We start from the raw sequence: 14,555 nt of genomic DNA on the forward strand, positions 1-14,555 counted from the left end.
ATGAAATAAAAATAAATAACATGATAATTAATTGAAGTACATAAATTAATACCGGAGTCTTAAATATAATAAATTATTATAGGAGAAAGGATAAGATCTATAAAATATTTGATATGTTATTTCTTAAGTTGATTAAAAATTAAAATAAAATATAATTTTTAGATTTTTAATTCATTAAAAAAATAAAATTATCATTTTCGTAAATTTTTCTTAATATTTTTTATCATTTTAATTTTCCTAAATTTGTAATTTATTCCAAAAAAAATTTATATTGCTTAATATATTTTGTTACTCAAAATAAAAAATAAAATAAAATAAATATTTTAATTACTTTATCAAAAATAAAAAGAAACATTCTCATTAAATTAATAAGAATTGTACAATGTCTATTTAATTGAGCAACTATCATTTTTTTTATATGTTACTTTATAAATATTATATTTCAATATTCTTATTTTATTATTTGATTTTAATGGCATGTTATAATATATTAATATATATATACCGGATTAAGGATTAAAAATCCATTTAAAAGTTCAAAGACTGCTGAATTTAACTTTTGTCCATAATTCTTGGGCTATTTTAGTACTTACTCTTCACTTATCTAAGAACACTTTAATTTTTGAGAGAAAATAATCCTCCGTGGGATCCACACTCAACTTAATTTGGAATTCGAAACGGCTATAAAAGAGACGTTAATACCTTTTTCTTTTGAAATTAAGGTCCACGCACTCAATCCATAGTGAAAATAATTCGAAAATTATATGATAAAGTAATAAATATGATATATAGATCATTATTGTAATTATAATTATATTTAACCATTTTTGTAACCAAGGAATACAATCATCAAATATATAGAAAAAAACTTAGATATGATTTTTGGGTCAATTCTCATTTATTTGTAATTTATCATTCAAAATTACAAATCATACGTTTGATTTGAAATAATTAATGAGACTTTATGATCTAAGAAAGAAATTAAACTGAAATGAAATATTTATTAATTAACTATTTGGGGTTTGACTGTATTTGGGATATTGGAATTTCAATCTTCTTCTCCTTCTTCAATGACTGAACTATAAACAAGGAGGAAAAGAACTCTCTCTCTCTCTCTCTCTGATAAATTTCGTTCAGAGACTTTCTCTTCTTTTATCTAGTGGTAAGTAGCCATTTTGTATTCCTTTTGCTGTTTATTCTTCACTTAGTATCGTTTCTTCCTTTTCATTTCATGGGTTTTGAAGTACAGGGCTTAAGATTTGAAGTTGTAAAAACTGAAATTGTAGCGCCTAGGCTTTATGATGTTTTTATACTTGAAAATGTAGTCAATTGTGCCTAGAGCTTTTATTCCACTCGAATTACTAGATTTGTACTGCTTGTGCATATAATTCAAGACATTATGATGTTTTTATTATCTTTGTTTGTAAATAGATTGTTGAAATCTGTGAATTTGAAATTTCAGACAATTTAGTGAATGCTGGTATAGGTTATTGAAGAATATGGGTGGGGATAATAAACAAGGACTGAAGAAAATAGGTTATGTTGGCGGATTCCTGCAGCTGTTTGACTGGAAATCAAAATCTAGGAAGAAGCTATTCGCTAGCAAGTCTGATTTATCAGGTATTGAAGATGAAATGCCACAACACATATTTGTTTTTCGTTCTTTCTGTAAACTATTTTGATTTCAACTCTTTTTCCTTGTTGTAGAACAATCAAAGGGGAAAAAAGGAACTCATGGAAATCATCCAACTACACGGTTTTATCTGGTGAGAAAAATATCTACTTACAAAAAAAAAGAAGCTGTTTATGCGAGTATTCAGTTTTGTCTTTGTAAATTAAACTTTGATTCCTCTTCTTATGCAGACTGATGATGATGAAACTCTACTGGGTTCAAGTCTTAAAGGTAGTGAATATAGTTGTGCTTCATCAATGACTGATGATGATGGATACGGAAATAAGGCTCCTGGTGTGGTTGCCCGATTAATGGGGTTAGATTCATTGCCCACATCTTATTTCGGAGAGCCTTGTGCAACCACTCCATTTCTTGACTCACAGTCTCTTAAAGATCATTGTCAAACACTTTCGGGGACATCAATCCAGAATTCAGTTGAGATTAAGTCACAGAAAATGATAAACAGCCCTATTAAGAAGTTCCAAACTGAAATATTACCTCCTAAGTCGGCTAAACCGATACCCATCACTCAAAATAAGCTTTTGTCGCCAATTAAAAGCCCCGGTTTTGTTCTTTTGAAGGATGCATCCGACATAATGGAAGCTGCTGCCAAAATCATTGATCCGGGACTACAAGCTTCATCATCATCTACTTCCAAGTCCAAAACGCGTTTGATTGGATCTTCATCCGTTCCTTTGAAAGTTAAGGATTTGAAAGAGAAAGCGGAAGGTGTTCAAAAACCATCCAGGTTTCCAAAGGGACAATGCAGATCAAGATCCTCTTCTGATGATGATGTAAATAACAAAGGCAGGTCTATTTCGCTTGCTGTTCAAGCAAAAGTTAACGTTCAGAAACGGGAAGGGTTGAGCCAAAATGCTATCAGAAGCTCATCTGGACAGAAAGAACAATCGATTAAAAATCAACAGAACTGCCAGAAAAAGCCTTCAACAAACAATTCTTCAACTTCCCTTAGGCAGAACAACAACCCAAAACAGAGCTGCCTAGTTGATAAAGAGAATTTACCATCTAAGAAGAACAACCACCCAAAACAGAGCTGCCTAGTTGATAAAGATAATTTACCTTCTAAGCCTCTTTCTAAAGTGCAAGGAAGAAGAACAAAACCAGTCGACTCTTCTCCTGGTCAAATGAAAACCACTGTCAAATCCAAAGCAACTGATCATGGTTCAAAAAGTGCATCCCTGAAGAATAGGTTGAATGAAGGCAATTCTCATCAAGAGAAGAATGACAGACAAATCTCATTGAAATCAGCAACAGAAAGAAGTCTTACTCGGGCTGAGGAAAACAAAGGCAAAGGTGTAGATGTCGTCTCTTTTACATTCACGTCTCCAATCTCAAGATCAATGAAAAGCGAGAAACCAAGACGGGCATCCCAGAAAAATATGAATGGAGGTGATGGTGATGCTTTAAGCGCTTTGTTGGAGCAAAAGCTAAAAGAATTAACTCACATTGTTGATTCAAATGGCGACTATTCTTCTTCTTCTTCTATCATTTCTCAAGATTCGGTTTCAGATATTGAATCAGTGACTACCACACAGATATCATATGATAGTAAGAACCAAAAGGCGGCACATCATCATCATAGGCTTCAGGTTACATTTCCTTTAAAGATGTCTCCTCTATTTTTGATTTGCGCCTTGTTTGATTTGGGTTATTTGAGATTAGTTTCAAATAACCCACTATTCAATCAACAATCTCCTAGTCAACCAAAATATCCTTATTTAGAAAAAAAAGTTCATATTTTTATCCTTACTGTTTTTTTTACCCAAATAACCCACATCTGTAACCACTTGGTTATTCAAACAAGGCCTTAGTTTTGTGTAAGATGCTGATGTAAATTATTTTGTTTGCTTAAATACTTGCAGATAAACGAAGAAATGAACATGGAACCTTCCACAATGCTAGGAAAACATTATCCAAGTCCAATCTCAGTTCTAGAATCTTCTAGTCTGACAGAAAGTTGTAACTCCTCAAAAAGTATTACTACTACGACTACATCATCAGTCCAAGCTGATGCCAACTTATCAGATACAGATTCATCCACTTCCACAATTATCGCTCCATCAAGTGGATGGGAACTTGAGTATATAAAGGAGATACTGTTGGACATGGAGCCAATGTTTGAAGACTATGCAATAGGCCGTTCTCAACATTTTGTAAATCCTCAAATATTCCATCGAATTGAGAACAGCCAAAAATGTTTTTATGGAGGAGATGTTGGAAAGCAGATGAGGAAAGTCTTGTTTGATTTTGTGAATGAAAGCATGGATTTGAGATGCAGGCAGTATACAAGAGGGGGATGCGGTTATAAGAAGGGAATGCAGACGATGATGAGAAGAAAAGAGTGGTTAGCGGAAGAAGTATATGGGGAGATGGAAGGATGGAGAGGATCGGGAGATTGTATGGTGGATGATTTAGTTGAAAAAGATATGAGCAGCCAGTTTGGGAAATGGGTTGAGTTTGATGTTGCAGTATTTGAAGTTGGAGTGAAGATTGAAGGAAGAATCCTCACCTCATTGATTAATGAAGTTGTTGCAGATATCTTCAGACTGTAAAAAAGTGTTGCCCTCATTCTTTATGGATCTTTTGGGTTCTTCCAACCAGGTAATTGTCATTTCAATTACTGTTTTAATAGAAATAGCTGTGGTTCAATTGATGATATCGAGTCTGTTTGGGGCCAGCATATCGTTAGCACCACTGATACTTTTGAATGTGTATAAATGAAATTAGAACTGTAATTTCATCTTTATAAAATTGGAATTGAATTGTGTTTATGTTTGGAGAACTCATAGAATTGAAATTTCCAAGTGTGGGGATGATGTTGAAAATGAAACTTAAGAAATTATATTATAATTTCAACATTAATCTCTTGTTTCAAGTCATCAAACAAATGAAGGATCTGGAATTGGACCTCTAAAGTCAATTCAAATTTCAGTTTCCTACTAACCAAACATTGAAGTGACTTTGCCCCCCCCATTTGTACAATTTAGAAAATCAAGGGAATCCACACTTACAACAGTTGAAGGCTTGAAGCAGATTTTATATACATTCCTTTCTTCAGTTTTATGTATTTAATAAAGTAATAAATTGCAATAGAGTTGAAAGGCTCCGAGATATAATAGAATGATAGTAATTACAATTGATAAGAAATTGTCCTTATATAAAACACAAATAGGAAATACTAAGAGGACAAAAAACATATAAGATATTTACAGTTGAATTTTTAAACGAATATTTCAATTGCACAATCAGCTCACAATCAGCCCGTTGTACTTTTAGCCCCTCTGGTTAGTTGGGGTGTGAATGCGATTGATTCCGTTGCACCACTATCTCACATAAAGGAGGCAACCCTCTCAGTAGCATCCAAACACCACAAAAAGTTTAACATCTACCTCCCACCAAGAGAGTAGTATCTATTTATATTATTAGGTCAAGTCTAGTAAGTGGGTTACTAAAGATCGGGCCACAATGTTGAGACAATCAATACCCAACAATCTTCACCTTTGACCTAAAATAGTGTAAAACACAATCACGGAATCACAAGACACATCATCGCCAATTTATTACCACTGAGGCAACAAAGAGAATACCCAAGGTAAACTCGTGTCACAAAGACTAGGGGCAAGAGCACAAAGAATGCGAAAATCACAAAGATCAAATGCAAGAGCACAAAGAATGCGAAAATCACAAAAATCAAACGCAAAAGCACAAACATTCGAAAATCACAAAGATCAAACGCAAGAGCACAAAGTATGGGAAATCACAAAGATCAAACGCAAGAGCACAAAACATGCGAAAATCACAAAGATCAAATGCAAGAGCACAAAACATGCGAAAATCACAAAATCAAATATAAGAGCACAAAGCTTGGGAAAATCACAAAGATTGAAGGCAAAATCACAAAACATGTCATGCCCAAAAAAGACGAATCTCAAAGAGCTTTCCCTAAGTTAAAGTTTAAAATTTGTTGACATGAAATAATTTTTTCGGTAAATAAACACTTAGTACCCATATCAGTAGGATGAAATTCTGAAGGAAATTTCTCTAACTTAACAATGCCCTTTTCAACAATATTCTGAATGTAATGAAACCTAACATCAATGTATTTAGTTCTATCATGAAAAACATGATTTGTACACAGTTGAATAGCAGATTGACTATTAGAAAACACAATCACATTTTTGTCAAGAAAACCAATTTCAGACAAAACATCCCTAAGCCAAATTGCTTCCTTAAAAGCTTCAATGGCAGCTACATACTCAGATTCTGTAGTAGATAAAGTAACAATGGGTTAAAGTTGAGACTTCCAACTTATGCAAGAGACACACAAATTAAACAGATAAGAAGTTGTAGACTTTCTATTATCCATATCATTAACAATAATTGGAATCCACATAACCAATCAACTTAGTACCTACATAACACTTAGAGAAAGTTAAGCCAACATCAACAGTGGTTTTTAGATATCTCAAAAGTCATTTTAAAGCATTCCAATGAGGCATACCAAGGTTAGACATAAATCTACTAAAGCAACTAATATTTAATATCAGGTCTAAGCTAATCATGAGATACATAACAAACCCTATAACATTGGAATAAGACACTTTTTAATTTCAGTTATTTTAGTTTCAGTCTTAGGAGACTGATCCTTACTTAACACAAAGTGGGAAGTAAGAGGCACATTCACAGATTAGCATCAGACATAAAAAATTTACTCAATATTTTAGCAATATATGCACTTTGATTCACACAAGAGAAATTTTTTTTCTATCTCTAATGATATTCATGCCTAAAATTTTTTTAGCATCACCTAAGTCTTTCATGTTAAAATTTTCACAAAGCAATATTTGCACATGCAGAACAGACTTCAGACATGGGCTAACAATGAACATGTCATCCACATACAATAAAAAAAATACAAGCACAGAGTCTATATTCTGAAGTAAAGACAATGATCAGAAGAACTTCTTTTAAACATCAAAGATTGTATGCACTTATCAAACTTGATATTCCATTGCCTAAGATATTGTTTTAAACCATACAAGGCTTTTTTTAACAAACAAACATGATCAGGCAACTTGGGGTCAACAAACCCTCCAGGTTGATGCATATAAATATTCTTATCAAATTCACCATGTAAGAAAACAGTTGTAACATCCATTTACTTCAATTCCCAATCAAAGTGAGCAACTAAAGCAAGCATAATTCTAACATTAGTGAATTTGACAATAAGAGCGAAAAATTTCAGCATAATCTATTCCCTCCTTTTGAGTAAATCCCTTGGCTACTAACATAGCCTTGAATATAACTTTTTCATCCTCTTGTTTCACCTTATACAACCACTTACAATCCACTAAGGAGCAATTATGAGGTTTAGGAACAAGTTTCCAAATATCATGATTCTCAGATAATTCATCTCATTATTCATAGCAACAATCCATTCAGTAGAAAACTTAGCCCTCAAAGCTTCTTTGTAAGAGATAGGCTCATTACAGTATAGGGATTCAAACATGTTAAAAGCAAATTCAGACATATTATAAATTATTCAAATTATCATCCCCTAAATTTAGCAAACATTCTAACAGTTCTTCTACTTCTATCCCTAACAAGTTTAATAGCCATGTAAATCATCAGATAAATCATGTGAATCAGACAACACATTTGAATCCATTCAAATCATCAAGAAATCATGTGAATTAGACAAAACATTTGAACATGCAAATCATCAATATCATGCAGATTATCATGCTCCACCTCATTGAGAACATTCACATCACTATTCAACAGGTTGATCAAAAAACTACAGACACATGCACCACCTTATTAGGGAGAGCATCATTAACAGGAGTGGGAGACGTAGGCAAAAAAGGAAAATCATTCTCATTACAAGACAACGTCTCTATTTATCACAATCTTAAGCCCATGTTCACACCTATCCCAAAGCCTATAAACATTTTACCCCTTCAGGGTAGCCTAAGAACACACATTTCTTGGACCTAGGCTCCAACTTGTTAACCTTGTTGATGCACAATAGTCAACACAGCAAACACTTTCGAGTTACTTAAATCAAGAGGTTTACCTAATAACACAGATTCAAGACCATTTCCCCCTAAGGGAACACTAGGGGACCTATTTATAAATAAGCAGCACTATGCAAAGAATCCCCCCAAACTTTCTTAGACAACCCAGATGACGCTAACATAGCTCTCACCCTCTTTAGAAGTGTCCTATTCATCATCTCAACAACACCATTCTGCTGTGGTGTGTACAGCACTACCTATGTCTTTTAATACCCCAAGTAACACATAAATCATTCATCTGTTTTATTACAGAATTCAAGACCATGATCTATCTTAAGAGTTTTGATTCTCTTACCCGATGATTCTTAATCAAAATCTTCCACTCCTTAAATTTTTCAAAACATCAGACTTATGTTTCAAAAGTAACACCCAAACTTTCTTAGAATAATAATCAATACTGGACATAAAATATTGTTCCCTCATGTGTAGCAACACTAGAGGGACCCCACACATTAACATGCAAATATTTAAGGATATCAGTACACTTAGACACATTTGGATATGAGGGTGATGGGAAAACTCACCTTATACTGTTTTCCTAGCCACATGATTCAAAGAAAGGGATGGATGACAATTTATCACTACCAAAGTGACCACCTTTATGCAAAATTTCTAGACGTTTTTACTAATGTGACCTAATTTATTATGCCAAAGAAGAGATTTATCACCATCACAGAGTTGCAACAGAGTCACAAGCAGTCTCAGCATGACACACATAGCGATGTTTTCATCTTCTTTTAGCATTAAGGAATAACAAGAGACCCATGTAAAATTTTTATAACACCTTCCCCACTTTCCCTCCAAACCATCATTCTCAAGAGATGCACAAGACACCAAATTATAACGCAAAATCAGGAACATGCCTCGTATTCTTCAAAGTAAACACAGAACCACAAGATAACCTTAGACATACATCACCTATTCCTACACCATTGTAATTTTTCGAATTTACCATAGACACAAAACCATGTTCAATCTCTTTATAGTTCGAAAACAATCTCTAAATGGAGTCACATAGAAAGTACAACCAAAGTCAACTAGCCAATTAGATTTGCACAAAGAATCAGACAACAGAGAGTTCAAGCTAGCATAATCACATAGATTATTAATCATAAAAATATCACCCTATTGCCCTCACAACACCACATTAATATTTTCAACATGCTGATGTCTCTTAGGCTTAGGATACTCCTTGATAAAATGACCAGACTCATGACATTTATAACACTTTCTAGCACTAGACCTAGGACTTAGATCTTCTTTTACTAGCAGGTATGAGATTTCTTACCAGAACTCTCATTACTGACATTCTTTGGGACTCGACCTACCCTAAGATCTACCCCATACATGCATGACTTCCCCATCAGACTGTTATCCCTCTTAGAGTGTTTCAATTTAACTCCTTACACTTAAAGACCAATTTACAACAATATCAAGAGTGACACTGTCTCTACCATACTTAATGACAAACTTCACATCATTAAAAGAATCAAGAATAACATTCAACAAGACAATGGGAGCATACTCATCAATGTTCTTATCACCACACAACGTAATATCAGAAATAAGGTTTAGTGAAACATCCAAATTATTTTAATGTCCTGGGACATATCCAATCTAATTTGAAAACTTTTCAAGTAAGAACATTTATTAGGGCAGAGAAGTTTTCAAGTATAAATTTCAGGACAATTTATCCCACAAGGTTTGTGCACACTCTAAATTACCAATTTTCTTATTACAGAATCAGATAAATTCAGTATATAAAGGCACAAAACATTTTCATTCATTTTACTATTTTTCTCAACGGTATCAGCAACAGCATAAACCTGACTAACACTTGAAAGTAGTTTTCTGAATCAAAACACATTTCATTTTTTTTTGTTTCAAATGCTAAAATCAGTTTTCTGTCAAAAATAACCATACCATAATTGATTAACACTAGACATGCTATCAAACAAATTAAAAGCAATCAACAATCAATTGGCAGAAGTTAATAAGAGGGTTCAAGCAATCAACAATCAAATAATCAATTGCGAACTCAAATTAAGTTTCGACTTACCCACCTTCTGGGGATTTGCTGCTTCGTCTTCTCAGCAGCGACACATCGACAACTTGATTCTCAGCAGTCACGATAAACGCGACACCGACAAACGGTTGAACATGACATCAACGACTTCTTCTCTAAAGGCGACGACTTCTTCTTCCTCTAGTAGCAACAAAGAAGAAAATAAAAGTAGCAGAATGAAGAAGAAACAAATCTGCGTTTATTGGTGAAGATAACTCATATCCTCCAACCCAATCTCAAACTCCAATTACAAACCTTAAAACCTAGCTCTAATACCATTGTTAGGTGTGAATGCGATTGGAGTTTGACTCAGTCATCTTGTTTATCGATTCCGTTGCACCACTATCTCACATAAAGGAGACAACTCTCTCACTAGCATCCAAACACCACAAAGGGGCTTAACCTCTACCTCCCACCAAGAGAGTAGTATCTATTTATATTTTAGGTCAAGTCCAGTGAGTTACTAGAGATTGTGCCACAATGTTGGGCCAACCAATACCCAACACCTCTCAATATGGACGTGTGGAGGAAGACGACAATCCCAACTTGGAGAAAAATGAAAACTCGAAGTGTGGAAAGTCTAAAGACTTGGTGAAAATCAACTTCTCAACGACACATTAGGAGGAAGAATAAAATTTGCTTAGAATTTATTTTGAATGAACAATGTGGCCGCCAAAGTCTAGATGTTTGGTGCAATACACAAATCGGAAAGAATGTACGAAATCCATTGAACTTCATCATCGAGGAAACACAATAACCCAAAAGAGATTTATTGTATCAAGACATGAGGTTCAATGGGCGTTAGAAAAACAACTTTCATTTAATGAATTATGGAAAGGAAAATGTAAAATAGTGGAAGAACATTTTTTCAAATTCCAAGATAGTTTGCCAATGAGTATTGACCATATGTTTCTGATTAGATAAAGGGATACCCGAGGAGCTACTCATTTTTAACATGCCAAGCCATAGACACAATATTAAACTTTGCATGTGTTAACTTAACATTAGAAATAATGTAATTTTGTTGATAGACATGCGGATTGGATTTTATATGTCAACATGTAAGTCCAAGTTTAATGACTGTTATTATCGACTAAACATATTTGAAATTTATTTTTATATGTGTTAGATTTCTCTTAATTAAATACTAATTTATATGTGAGAAATTAAAACTGCGATCAGCGGAAGCGTAACTCTACTCATTTTCTATTTCTTTAGAATAAAAATATTCTTTAATATTCTCTTTCTTTAGAAATGGAATGAATCTTCAAATTGATGAGTACTTCAAATTAGTTTATCTCTCTGTTGATGGGGACATAAAGAGGAAATTGATGGTTCCTCAAATAACGACCATATCGTTACAAAATAACCAATATATTAGATAGTTTTGTATGAATATTTGTAATTTAGCCCCCTTCATAATATTAGAAATTTCACTTTGGTATCCTCACTTTATATTAATAACAATACACTAATAAGCCTATAAACTCGAATTCACATTATTTTAACTTATGTAAAAATAATATTTACACAATTATATTTATAATAGTAACCCATAAATTTCAACAATCTTCCACTAGGCCACTATGTACAAAAAAAATGTCAACCACAATGCGCCCGAAGTTTTGTGTTAACCTAATTTTATGTTGTAAAAAATCTTATTAATTAATTATATCAATATATGACCAAAAAACTCGTCTTTGTATTTAATCACAATTAGACCCAGCAAGTGATCATATAAATCAATACAATTAATTGACAAATCATATCATAAAGGTTAGGAATGAAAATTCCATGCAAGGTGATATTTTCATGTCAATTTTTAATTAATCCTACTTAAGTGAGATCAAATATTAAACATTATTGTACATAATATCTTTAAACATTATCATAACTAAAAAACATAAGTGTATATACAAATACTTCAAAGTCATAGAACGACAATATAATATAAACTCCCACTTAAACTAAAAATCCTCAAATACTAAAATAACCATGTGAGTAGTGTGCTCAAGAAAGATCTTGGGTACCAAGTCTTTTATAAGAGAATCTACTAATATGGAGTTTGTTTCTATATGTTCTATGCTTAACTGTTTATTCTATACTTATTTTTTAACAAAAAGGAATTTAATGTCAATAAATTTTGACTTTGTCGTACTCCTGTTGTTATTGGAATACAATACGGCTGATATGTTGTCATATAACAATTTTAGTGGTGTTTCAAGTTCTTGCATAATACGTAGTCCTATGACAAAATTTCTTAGCCATAAACCATAATTTGATGCCTCATAACATTCTATGAATTCAGCTGTCATGGTAGAAGAAGCTACAAGTGTTTGTTTAGAACTCTTCTAGGATATATCTCCTCCAGCTAACAAATAAACAAAGTTTGAAGTTGATCTTCTACTATCTTGGCATCCCACAAAATCAGATTCAGAATACCTAATGATCTTAAATTAATTTGACCTATGATATATGAACATTTAATATCTTATTTCTTTTAAAAAATCTCATAACTTTTTTGGCTGCTTTCCAATTTATCTATTTCTGCGTTACAAAGATACCTGCCTTAAACTCCAACAATATACGCAATATCAGAATGCATGCATACTTGAGCATACATCAAACTCCCAATAATCGAAGCATAAGGAATTGATTTAATTTCTTTAATTTCAAGATTTCCTTTTGGGCATTGATTGAGACTAAATTTGTCTCTTTTAGCGATAAAGGTATCTAAAGGTTTACTATCAAACATTCAATACATTTTAAGCACTGTATCAATATAGTTTCTTTAAGATAACCCAAGGATATCTCGAGAACAATATCGATGTATTTATTTTTTAATACATAAGAAGCTTCTCGAGAACAATATCGATGTATCACTTATCTCAAACTACTTTTTTATTTTAGCAAGAAAATCTTTAGCATTGGTGATCTGAGCAGATACCGCACCCTAAAAGCGTCAGGTATTCCACACTTTATGATCATAAGACTCAAATGATTAGAATGTTCCTAATTCTCATATATTTTATTATCATGAGAGTTACTATCATCCTTAATAAAGTGGGCTCATCCATTCTAAACGAAAAGTCGGCATTGATGCATCCAAGAACAATAAGAATGTGCTCTTTTCAATCCTTAAAATGCTTCCATTAAGGATCATAACTAAATTAACATTGACATATCAATTAGAAACAATTGAATTAAAAAAGTAATAAATTACATTAATAACATGTTCATATTTATAATCTTAAATAGCAACTAAATTAAAATTATGATTTATCTCATCTCAAAATACATAACACAACATTAATATCAAGTTTTGAACAAAAATATTAACTATTAATAGTATTTTGTTGTATTGATCAAACATTAAGAATAAATATGTTGTAAGCACTAAAAATCTACACATCAATATATAAAATTAAAATAATTATTTTAAATTATTTTTGAATATATAAATCAAAATTAATCCCATGGCCAAACCCCAATTAAAACGATTAATTATTGTAATAATTAATCAAATTAATTAAGGAAAATGACCAAAATAAATAAAATAAAATTATTTAGGATAAATATTGTACTCATTTATCTTAAATTAATTTTATGAAAAATTAGGGATTAAAATAAATAATTTAGGATGAATGAGATACCCATTTAGAAATGTTTACATTTTAGTTTGACTAGTTTAATATATTCTTTGATTATCTGATTTCTTAATTGGAAAACGATCATAAGATTATTCATAAGTTTTTGTTAGGTTCGGGTGAACGCTTACACACACGCCGGTTGATACTAACCCTATTAGAGGTTAATATTAGTCTCAATACTTCGCAAGTTTTCACAAACTCTTAAACCGAGTTCAAGTGTGAAAATATTTGTTTCAACTTGAAGCAACTAAAATACGGTTTAGACAACAATAAGAAAACACAAAGTAAAGGAGAAACACAACACATGATTTATGGATGTTCAGAGATAAAGCTCCTACGTCACCCCTTCTTCTCGAACTTTAAGAAGGATATTCACTAAGAATATTCAAGCAATTTATAGTGCTTACGTCGAACACTCGAAGCTTATTTACTGCTCATTTTCGACTTCTTACTAAGCTCACTCTGTTGAATAGAAATAGATTCTGTCAACTTACAACACTCACCACTCACACATAATAGATGAACTTGTAATATACGTGAAATTCTAACACACAGGTTTGAAAGCTTGAACGGTTGTTATCGCAAAGATGGTTCGAAGGTTCTGGCTAAGTTGTCAGTTCATAAGCTGTTCAAAAGGTGGTTTATCCGGTTGAGCTGAGTTCTCTTCAATCGAAACATGACAACGATTATATTCTTCTTCTTCAACGGATATATTTTTCTTGATAGTACTTCGTTTCTTGAATCTGATTGGTTGAGAATCGTTGAGGTACAACTTTGGGATATCCTCTGATCTTGTTTGATAATAAGTGTTGGGTCAAATTATTTTGACTAAGGGTCAAAGTATTCTAACTAATGTAATTTTGATGATGAGCTGGTATAAAACTTAAACTAAGACGTATAATTATTTTGGTGCAGGTGTATCGAAAACATGTTATATTAGACTAAGTCCGAATGAGGTTCATTAGACTTATTGGCTATTAGACGCATTGAATTAAATGTACAGTCTAAGGGATACGTAGTTAGACGTGCAGTCTAATGGATACGTAGTTAGACGTGTAGTCTAACGGATA

The 14,555-nt window shown here is 32.5% G+C and overlaps 1 protein-coding gene and 1 long non-coding RNA gene across 2 annotated transcripts; both read left to right on the forward strand.

The window, feature by feature from the left end:
• Positions 1 to 1,074: 1,074 nt before the first annotated feature.
• Positions 1,075 to 1,763, forward strand: LOC124941210. The gene is made up of 3 exons (XR_007099618.1): positions 1,075 to 1,162; positions 1,487 to 1,620; positions 1,708 to 1,763. It is a non-coding gene; the product is annotated as an uncharacterized LOC124941210 (long non-coding RNA).
• Positions 1,764 to 1,886: 123 nt separating this feature from the next.
• Positions 1,887 to 4,472, forward strand: LOC124942174 (serine-rich adhesin for platelets-like). Its single transcript, XM_047482628.1, has 2 exons — positions 1,887 to 3,282; positions 3,556 to 4,472. The coding sequence occupies exons 1-2, from the start codon at positions 1,930 to 1,932 to the stop codon at positions 4,243 to 4,245; spliced, it is 2,043 nt and encodes a 680-aa protein (XP_047338584.1). The 5' UTR covers positions 1,887 to 1,929; the 3' UTR covers positions 4,246 to 4,472.
• The last annotated feature ends 10,083 nt before the right edge of the window (positions 4,473 to 14,555 follow it).

This window comes from Impatiens glandulifera, chromosome 6, assembly GCF_907164915.1.
Source record: "Impatiens glandulifera chromosome 6, dImpGla2.1, whole genome shotgun sequence".
NCBI classification, from domain to species: Eukaryota; Viridiplantae; Streptophyta; class Magnoliopsida; order Ericales; family Balsaminaceae; genus Impatiens; species Impatiens glandulifera.

Excerpts from the sequence above, each read along its gene's own strand:
- LOC124942174 (XM_047482628.1), top strand. The coding sequence starts at position 1,930 with ATGACTGATGATGATGGATACGGAAATAAGGCTCCTGGTGTGGTTGCC. Across the intron at positions 3,283-3,555 it reads ATCATCATCATAGGCTTCAG|ATAAACGAAGAAATGAACAT; the intron begins GTTACATTTCCT and ends AAATACTTGCAG.